This window comes from Bacillus rossius, chromosome 13, assembly GCF_032445375.1.
Source record: "Bacillus rossius redtenbacheri isolate Brsri chromosome 13, Brsri_v3, whole genome shotgun sequence".
In the NCBI taxonomy this organism is placed as follows: domain Eukaryota; kingdom Metazoa; phylum Arthropoda; class Insecta; order Phasmatodea; family Bacillidae; genus Bacillus; species Bacillus rossius.
In genome coordinates, this window is record NC_086340.1 from 10,512,952 (window position 1) to 10,523,638 (window position 10,687).

General features: G+C 36.7%; 1 protein-coding gene across 1 annotated transcript; it reads left to right on the forward strand.

Moving 5' to 3' along the window:
• The first annotated feature begins 247 nt into the window (after positions 1-247).
• On the forward strand, positions 248-8,462 carry LOC134538238 (RNA-binding protein 34-like). Its single transcript, XM_063379384.1, has 6 exons — positions 248-340; positions 1,605-1,819; positions 3,773-4,206; positions 5,514-5,632; positions 6,811-7,110; positions 8,296-8,462. Exons 2-6 carry the CDS (start codon positions 1,608-1,610, stop codon positions 8,374-8,376), a joined length of 1,146 nt encoding a protein of 381 aa, XP_063235454.1. The 5' UTR covers positions 248-340; positions 1,605-1,607; the 3' UTR covers positions 8,377-8,462.
• Positions 8,463-10,687: the final 2,225 nt, after the last annotated feature.

Genomic DNA, 10,687 nt, shown 5'->3' on the forward strand with positions numbered 1-10,687 from the left:
TTAGCTTTTACACACGTCTCTTCGAGTCCCTGCTTTCACATCGTTCTTATCGCCATCTGCGATTATCCTTCAAATAAAGATCTTTACTATTTTCCTGTTTTTATTTACTTATTTTAAGGAGTAAATAGAAAGGATACGAATACGTTTGCCTTATAATGAATACTGAATAATGTTTTTTTTTCAAACTTATGACAGGTGCAGAATGCTTTGATGAAACGAACGTCCGGATTTTCACTCAAATGTTTTTATAATTCACGTGTGCACTTTACTGTGTTAGTAGCACAAAGCATGGGAGCTTATTTTGTAAACAAATAATAGCGTTCGAATGGTATATTAAGAGGTAAGGGTTAGCAACAAATTGTTAAATATTACGTGGGAGTAAAATTTCTTAAAATAAATCAAAATGTTACAGAAAATTAAGTAGCTACAAGGGGTTTTAGTAGTGGATTCAAGCCAGTCTACAACAGGCGGTACGTGTCATCGTAATGTAAATGAATTTATATGGTCCAACGGAAAACAAACTACCTACAATTGTGATGTCTTATGTCCGAATCTACTGAATTATAAATCGCGTTTTCGGTCTCTGGAAAGTGTCATTAGCAAACGGACAACACTGATCAATATTTTGTGTCGGTCTTAACCACACCATCGGTTATTTCCTGTTTATCGCTTTTAAACGGGAAAGGGAAACACAAAATATCACGAGTATTCTTCTATGCTACCAAAGGACACAGATTGGTACAAAAAGTTCAAGTTGACCAATATATTCGGATCAGAAAGGTTCGAACCATCGCCTATATCACCCATGACGCTATAGGGTCACGTAGGCCAATCAGCGGTCAAGGTCCTTATCCTAATGTTAATGTCTCATTGTTGCATGGAAATATACCCTGTCTACAATTGTGACGTGGGAATCTATAGATTTTTAAAGTACTTGCACAAGTGCAGTAAATATATAGTGCCAAAATAAGTGTTTTTTGGTTGTTTTTGTTTAATAGAACAAGCCTTAATGGTTGGCTATTTTAGCGAATTAAAATTACAATGAATGGCCTTAAATCTTGCACGTTCGGGACCATGGCCATGCTTGATTAGCGATTTTGCATGATCATTGAACATCATTAAATAGGACTACCAAATGAAATTTAATATGTTGTACAATGGTATTTGAAACATGTTGTAATAACAATAAGCCACTTTAAGCAAGAAAAAAAAATTGGAAATGAGCTCTCTGTTTAAAAGATTCTGTCATGACATTGCGTTCATGATTGAGAGCTCTTCTCCCTAAAATAATCACGGTAATGCAACACGCTAGAAACAGGAACCATTAATGTAATGAAAACTAGTAGTAAAGATAAACTCAGAGTTAACCATAAATGCCGGTAGCACAGTGATGTGACCTTGTAGCTAGGGTCAACAGCCGGAATCCACCCAAAAAATTGAACGTAAGAGGCTCGATTGGTGCCGTATTACAGAATGTGCGTACAGTAGAATTCTGATTAACGACTTTTCATTGAAGGTGGAATGTATAGCTAGAAGTATTCTTATGCAGTGTGAATGATTTCAAGATGAAATGTAAAATATGAATAATAATGTTTTTTGTCCAGGTTATGATGGAAAAAGACAGTATTGCCAGGCTGCTCAACCCAGATGGTTACTGCGTTCCTGAGCTGAAAGATTTTTTCAAAAAGAGAAAGCCTGTTCGCCATGAAGAACGCAGTTTAAAAAAACGTAAAACCAAGGTAGAAACTGTTTCAACGTTTACAGAAAGTGACACCTTGAATAGTAATCCGCAGTTTGAAGAAGAAGCTAACGGTGATACGTAAGTGACAGATTTTGGTTTACTACCATTATGTTGTATTGCAATGTGTTTGCTTCATCATAAGGGAGCAAGAGGAGTCGTAAACCTTTAAATTGTTACATAGTTTACTTTTACTCAGTGGAGTGGGTTTCCTCGACTATGACATTAATCAGTATTAATTTTTAAAAGTGAAACTTCTTATCTGAGGGGGCTACAATTTTCTAGTGTTGTGAAATCCTAATAGCATAAGAGGAATAGTAGTTAGGAATGTGGTGGGCGGAACCGGTAGAGAAGGAGAGTGCATAAGCAGTAATGCCACTCCATCGCATGCACTAGCGGTCTAACTGGATGACAGGAAGGGAGGGGATAGGTACGTAGCGGAGCATGGTATGTCAATGTGCTAGTTGTAACGACCGGAAGAGGAGACGGCAGGGGGGAGGTTGAAATGTCACAGCAGTGATGCTACGGAATTGCTCGTAACGCTGCTTGTGTTTGTCTACTCTTCAGTTTTCGTAACGGCTAACAATTGATGCTACCATATTTATCTTATTTAAAGTATTTACAATTTATTTATTGTGGTGGAAAAGAGTTATTTATTTGTGCAATTAACTTAATTTTTTTTGTGTGAATAGTGTGACTGAAAATGTAAATAATTTATCTCTTTTTTTATACCCAATAAACAAGAAGTTTCAGTTCTGTCACGTGTGGACTCTACAAGCAAAATTTTTTTTTTTCCTTTAAACCAAAGTAAAAGGTTTGTGACTTTTGTACTGCTTATTCCAGCAGAGGTAGTGTTACCAGAGCAGTTCCAAACAACTTATTTTTCACTTTTTACTTATGTATGTATTTCACAGATCTTCAACAGTATCTTTTTACTGACCACGAAAGCCTCAGAAAAGAAACGTAATTGAATGACTGGTCACTGAAGTCATATAAAAGTCCCCAAAAATAATAAACTGTTACAGTGCTGGAATTCACGAACCTTTCAGTTTCCAGCAGCCTTCGCTAACTTGCACATTTATATAAATAGTTTAGCATTTCCTCTTAAATCATGTGAAAATTTATTTCTTAAACAGTTTTTTTTATTATTCTTACATTAAAATAGACACATTATCACAAATAGAACATCTATTCATATTATTTTTAATTTTGCTAACTATACAATAGAACAATATAACCTTGTTAACCCGGATGTCCGGATAACCCGGACCAGTTTTGGAGAAGAAAAAAATTATGCTAGTAAATGATGACTTGTTTTACAGACGATAAATCACTATTCTCGGAAGGTACATTACTTAAATTCACTTGCCAGGGGGTGAGTTCAACGGAAAACTTCATTGCTCACCCCACCTAGTCACTTGTAGCATTAAAACTGTTTTTTTTTCTCTTGTTTACTAGTACAAAGTAACATAGGCCTACAATGAAATATTTGACGAAAGGGAGATTGAATTTTAATAAATTATAAAAAAATATCGTCCATGACCAAAAATTTTACGATTTTTAGTTTAAGCATGTGTATTAAACCAACGGTTATGCTAAGTCCTTAATGCAATTTGTCTACAATAAGTTTAAAGCCTGATACACCAATTATTAATATTTTTTCTGATCTAATATTGAAGATTAAAATATGCAACTATGTCCCATTTTATTTTGGCCTGACCCATAAAAATAATCATGTCTGTCAATTTAAAATTTGTTGTACTATGTACTTAATGTTATTACAGTGAGAAGTTTGTCTTGACAACTCAGAACAATCTAAAGGGGAACATACTATGGCCTCAAAAGGGAAAAAAGTAGCTCTGCTTCCCTTGCTTCCCTAGGAGAGAGTGGTAATTACCTAGAAACACAGTCATGCTGAATAAAGTGGGGAGGAAGGGAAAGTTATATTTGTGAAATTAATTTATATGGCTTTTCATGAAGTTAATTTTTTTTACACAAAAACATGGTATGTGTATTCAACACTATTTTTTACAGGGAAAAAGAAGATCGAGTTACCGATAGAAGACTTAAACGAGAAAAGAAGAAAAAGAAGCAGCTCTGGAAACTCGATGAAGAGAAAGAATCACGCACCGTTTTTCTCGGCAATTTGCCGATTAAGTGGGAAAAGAAGAAGATTAAGCGTTACTTTTCGAAATACGGGGCGGTGGAGAATCTGAGGCTGAGATGCGCGCCGGTCGCAGATCCGAGAGTGCCGAAGAAAGTCGCAGTGATCACGAAGAACTTCCACCCGGAGCGCACGAGCATCAACGCGTTTCTGCGCTTCGTGGACAAAGAGTCTGCGATCAGCGCTTTGCGGGCCAACGGTTCCTTCCTAGGGGAACACCGCATTCGAGTTGACCTGGCCGTCAACAACTTAGTCGTCTGCCCCGACAGGAAGAGAGCAGTTTTTGTTGGCAATGTCCCGTTATGTGAGTTGTGAGTTTCTTATCCGTGGTTGCCTACACCAGTGGTCCTTGAAACCTGGGTCAGACCCAGGATTGTTTGTGGCCTGATTCTTGGAAAACCACAAAATCACTTAATTGTGTCTGGTAAAATATATTATTCAAGGTCAAAATCAAAAACTTTGCACAGATGTTCATTAAGTAAGGTTAAGTTTTTTCATAGGTATGCTAAGTTTTGTTAACAACAAAATAAAATTTAAAAATTTTTGTTTCATTGCGATATTGGTGATTGCTAAACATGTAAGAGTTTCACTTCTCAAGCACTTTTTTATGTAGTGTCTCTAACAGTTGATGTACTGTGAGGTTTTTTTTTTTGTACTTATCAATAACAAATTGATTTCGTATAGATGGAATATTTGTACTGGATATGTTTTGCCATTTATTGGTGTTAGGTAATAATGCCAAATTTTCTCACTAAAAAGTAAGATTGTGCAATATGTCAAATGTTCTGGGTTAAAGTTATTTTAAAATTGGTTTGACGTGTCAATCTTGTAGCTTGAGATTTACACGTCACAAGAAGTACACAAAATGTGACAAAACTGACCTGTTGCAATTGTTTTTCTTGTCAAAAAATTTATTTATATATTCATATGTGATGCAGTATTTTTTTCTAATATACTCAAAAAAATTTATGAAAAATAAATTGCATTATTAAAATCTTAATATAAAATTTTGCTAGTTGATACTGAAGTCTACACGTAGAGATAATAAATCATTAATGTTAATGAGGCCAATATGAAAAAGAAAACTTTTATCAATATTTGGCAAATGCCAATATGAATTTCCAGATATTTCATAGCCTTATTGTCTTGTTTTTTTGCTTGCATGCATCTCAACTTAAGTACAAAATGCACAACAGTGGACTAATTGCAGTAGCACTTAGTAAACGAAAATAATTTTTCTTTCCTAGGTGTTATGTTATATAGCAGATAGAAAAATTATTTGTCTCTGTAGAACTGTGCAGATTTGCTTTTTCCCACTTCATTTCGTAGCATGTTCTTTTTAAGTGGCCAGTAAATAAAGGCAGTTTTTATTCAGTTTGCTCAATTACAGGAAATTTTTGATTCTTTATTTTTAACATATATTCACTATAATATGTTGCACACATGAAGCATATTCATTGACATGCAAGACAGTGTAAAAAATTTCTTTTTGTTTTTCCACTGTTTATTTTTATTTTTTAAATTGTACTGTTTATTACATAAAAAAATAACTGATCAAAAAAATAATATTGGTTACAGATACTTAACTATGGTTTTTGCATCTTATTTCAGCGACTGAAAACAACGCTCTTTGGACCTTATTCGAGAACTGTGGGCCTATTGAGAGTGTTCATATTCCCAGAGAGAAGATAACCGGTATGGGAAGAGGATTTGCTTACATTAATTTTAAGGTATTGCTCTTTTTTTTTTTTCAGAAGTAGTTTTACACATAGGTAGGGAATGTATTTTTCTCGAAATAATCTGATTGCTCATTAGACTGCAGTAAGGTATGCCCGCACTAGCGATTGTTCCCTTGTGATTATTGGCGGCCGTCTGCAAGAGAAGTCGTTGCCTCCACACTGGATGGCTATGATTTGTGTCCTGACAGTAGAAATGTACCTGAAATAAACCAAGCCAACCACGAATCGCAGACAAATGCTACAAAGTTTTGACACACAGCTGGTCTGGGAAATATTTTTTGCGAAAAATACAGGGTTCTACACACTGGCACGTTAGCACACACGTTGACATAGGTGTTATGATGCCATTTTAAAAATAACTCTTATCAAAAATTCCTTTTTCACCATGGTTTCAAGGAAAATGACTCAAGTATCATGTGTGCAAGGAGTTTTAAAAACTTTGTTAATGGTTTAGACTTCAGGAGGAGGCTTTAGGAATTGGGTAAATAGTGGGAGGGGGAGGGTGGAAAGAGGGACTCCTGGCCACCGGGTGAAAGCCTGGTTGCAAGCGTAAAAACAATACGGAAAAAAATCACATTTTCCTGCACCTACTGAGCACATGTCTCTAATGCTATGACATGAGGTGTCCAGAGCTCAGTTATTGCTCTCGAATGCAGTTCCTCACGTGCCCGACAACCTGACGACCTGCCACGCACTGCGTGATGCCAGCTCTCGTAGACTAAGCTCCAGCCAGTCACTGTGCCGGCAGTGCGTGCTGCAGTTGTCGTGTTTGGATCATGATGGGCCTGGCTGGGGAAAACCGTGAGTCTTGGTAAGTCGGGTATGGTGGATGTTGCGGTGATCTGGTTGGTTTCCTGTAGGTTCTCCCATCAATACCCTAACTCTCTTCCACTTTCCTCCTCAGCATCTCTGCATCACATGTTCATGTTATTTCTTAACAATAGCTACTAGACAGCATCGATCCCAGTTACTTCGTAAGTCTATGGGTTTTTTTTTGTCTGGGTTTTCAGTCTTTTGTGTTGTCCTATCTTTTTTTTTTTGTTATTTTTCTTAACTCATGTCAAACAGTGGCTAATGTTTGGTAAAAATTTTTATGATAACAGTTTAACCGGCTGAAACTTGATGTACCTATGCATTTATTCTCTAAGCACTTAATGTACCATTTCCAGGATCGTGATGCCGTGGAGTTGGCTTTGAAAATGAACGGGGAGCTACTGGATGGCAGGGAGTTGCGAATTACTCGCTACTTGAAAAAAACCACGAAGGCTGAAAAGAAGAAGATCAAGGAGAGGGAAGCGCACGTGAGGGGTGTTAGAGTTAACCCCGGCAGAGGAAAGTCAGGGCAAGGGGCCCGGACGGCGAAAAGCCCTGGCCAGGCTGCGGATCAAGGCCACGCAAAAAAATCTCCTGGTGGTAAAATAGTTAAGTACCAAGGGCAAACTGTTTCTGGAGTCAAGAAAATTAAAAAGGTGAGAGGATAATCTGCATTGCTGTGAAATCTTACTCGTATAAGATGATCATATTTATTGGCATATTTTACTAACAAAGATTGTATTTACCTAAATATTGCACACACTATTTTCTCAACATTGTGTTCTTTCTAAAAATCATTTTTCATCCAAATAGACCAAAAGCATATCAACTTATTACACACTTTTGTATACCATGGAAAAAATATGCACCCATATCTCTAAGTAACACTGTTCGATTGGCACAGTTTTGTAATGACTGTACCAAATAATTACGGCCTGATTTAACGCAGGGGTCTCCAAACGTTTTAGCCTAAGGGCCATACTGGTTCCTCTACTATAAACCAAGGGCCAGGTCCCAGCTAGCTGACCACACCAACATGCTGTAAAACTATGGCGGGCCGGATACCAGGGATGTCCGGCAGCGTGTCGGATTGATTAGTGCTCGCGGGCCGTAGTTTTGAGACCCCTGATTCAAAGTAAAGCTCTTTTTCATCAACATGAATTTTTAATTTTATTGCATGCCCAATGGCAACAACAAAATCGGGAATGACTTTAAGAGATTATACAATTTTTCTTGTTAGTAAAAAAATGTAACGTTTGTGGTTTTTAATGTTATTAGTTTCAAACTGAGTATTTATATTAATAATTTTTTTTTTTTTACTGAAATATTGTTAGTGCCTATTAGTAAAGAAATGGTATGCCCTATTATGAAAACAATGTGGCCTGTGAATTTTTTTGTTGTAATTTTATTTTAGGTAGTAGTTTATTTAAAAGTACTTTGAATAAATTTAGATATGCAGTTAATGCTGTCAATTATTTTAACGGGAGCAGTATCCCGATAAAAATGGTAGTCAGCAAATACTTTTTTTTTTTTCGAAAACAAATTATTTAAATTTACATACTCTCTTAAGGAAAAATAAGTTTTTTGATTAGCTCTGTTTTAATTAGCAATCTGTATTTTATTAGATGTACTTAATGTAGAAGATTTATTTTGTTTAAATCAATTTTAGTTCTTTTATATTTCTGTATCTACTCTTTTGATTTTGCATGCAACCGTTATTACTAGCATATGTTCATAGCCAGCACAATAGTTAAGTTTACCTGCTTCAGTCATACAAAGTAGTTTTATTTACTCTAGAAAACACTCTGTATCTATTTTTCTACTCAATATTTTTGTTCCAGAAAAAGAAGATGAGCAAAGTGGAGAAAAGAAGAAAGCTCTTGATTGATAAACTTGCTGGAGGACTTAGCAAAAATAATTGATATAAGTCTCAGTGGGCAACAATTTATGTTATTATATTGTGTATAAAATTATGTTTGCTGTACCAGATTAAAATGTTTCTGTTGCATTGTTTTGGAGTGATCATTTTAAAATTACAGTTTATTAATATGTTTTAGGCTAAGGCCTAGTTTATAAACTACTACACAAGACCTCAAAATGTTAAAGCAACCACATTTCTGAGTACCAGTTTATAAACTACGAAAGGTGCAATAACGCAACACAAGTATTGTTCAATTTCCATCTTTCTTGCCCTCTGGCTTGCATGTCCGATGTCCATATTATAAGAGTTGAAGTGTTCCGCAAACTGCAGGCGTTTTGTGTAGAGGAGCCCTTGATGTTCTGTTTATTATGTACGCAAGGTTTTCACTTCATAAACATTCATGCAGTGAAATAAAATAAACACTTAAATCAGAGTATTGACAAAATCTATTGTTTTTATGATAAATATGAATTTTCAAAAAAAATTTGGGGTAGAAATTTGGTTTCTAGTGTTTTATAATTTTTAGTTAAGGGTTGGTAATGTCTTGCGACTTCAGTGCTTTATAAAGGATCAAGATTTTTCTCCACTGGTTGCATTATTGCGACAATTTGTTCTTTGCTTAGTTGATAAACTCGGCCTAGGTAATGTTGATTTCACTTTTAGAGTCTCCTTGCAGGGTTACACTTTTGTAGGAAGGAGGTTTTTAACAATAAAGTTCATATTAATTTATTCCAAAAACATTTATAATGAATACGTTGTCACAGAACCATTTTCACTGCGTAATTCAGCAGAATCCTGAAGCCTCGAACTCTTCCAGCCATAATAAATAATTACAACAGCATTAAACTGGAAAAAAAAGTACATTCAAAATTGCTAAAATAACATCACAAATGTGACAACGCTGTAGTGTTGTTACATCCCCTAACATATTTAAAGTTCCTAAAGCTAAGTTACTATTTATGGGGCGCCAGCTGGAGAATAATATACAAATGACTGAGCTCCAGCACACAGTCGGGGCATCAGACTACTCAGGGGTCAGGGTTTTGACACCTAAGGGCCAAGTTAGGGTGTTTTGAAGGTATGATGCACGGCGGGCTAACTCCGGCTGGTCTGGCCTCGCCTCCAGAATGTCACTCTGAAAAATAACACACGCGGAGACTGAAACACTTTTGTTACTATCGACCTCACCATAAAAACTACGACTACTTGTAAAAGCACCTCACAACTGCCCGTTCTCAACAATGGTACTTCAGTTCAAATGTCCGCATCTGACAACAGGTTAGCTACACTGTAGAGCTGAAGGCCAAGCCAATCTCGCTACTCCAGTGCCAAGCTCCATTCACAATGCACCAAGGTCAGCTACTAAATGACTCGCCGCTACTCCTCTGCTCCCCTTCACCGTGCCTCCGCCGATTGCGCGCGAATCTTCCTGAAGCCTACCTTGGGCAGCGCGCTTTCTCTATACAATACTAAGGTGCTTTGTAATACAAATACATTAATAACCATACAAATATCCTTATGTACTTACAAATATATACAGTTATACTCTTAAATACTATAGTATGTGTCCCTTTATCCTATTACAGACACACACATTGGGTGGTGATGCTCCAAGGTGGTCTCAAATGTTAGGAGGGCAATGGCTTTGCACTTCAGCGGGCCTCTAGAATGCGCCGCATATCAAGACTTCCGTTTTTTCGACGACTTTCCTATATTGTCCTACAATATTTGACGACTGCCACACAGTGTACCAGTCGACACTCCCGCCCACTCAGCGCGGAAAGGAAGGGGGGGCACTTTATTAATACAAGAAAGATTAGTCTGCATGGGATAGTTGTAAAAATTAAGACAGGTTTAACCCTTGATGACTTATGGTCCTAAAGAGCATATCTGGAATTAAACCCATTTCGAGTGTGAATTTGACCGTGGTTCTCTTGACCAGGTGCATTCCGCAAGCTGCCACGAGCAACGGACGATACCGAGGCCTGGGCTTTAATCACTGCCAAGATCAGTACCTACGATGTCATATTATTCTCATGAGAGCATTAACAAGCAAAGGTGGTTAATATTTTTTTTATCTTATATAATTTTCAGACTTTAATCTTTGCTATAAACTGTAATGTAGGGAAGATGTAATTTATTGGTTATACAAACAGGAAGAAAAAAAACGAAACCACATGCAGGCACATGGGTACAGCCTTAGCTTGTCTAGACACTATATGGACACTCACTAAGACATGATAATGATTGGGGTAACCAGTTCTCAAACATCAGGTAATAGTTACAACTGGCATTAAAGCAATAAAGGACCA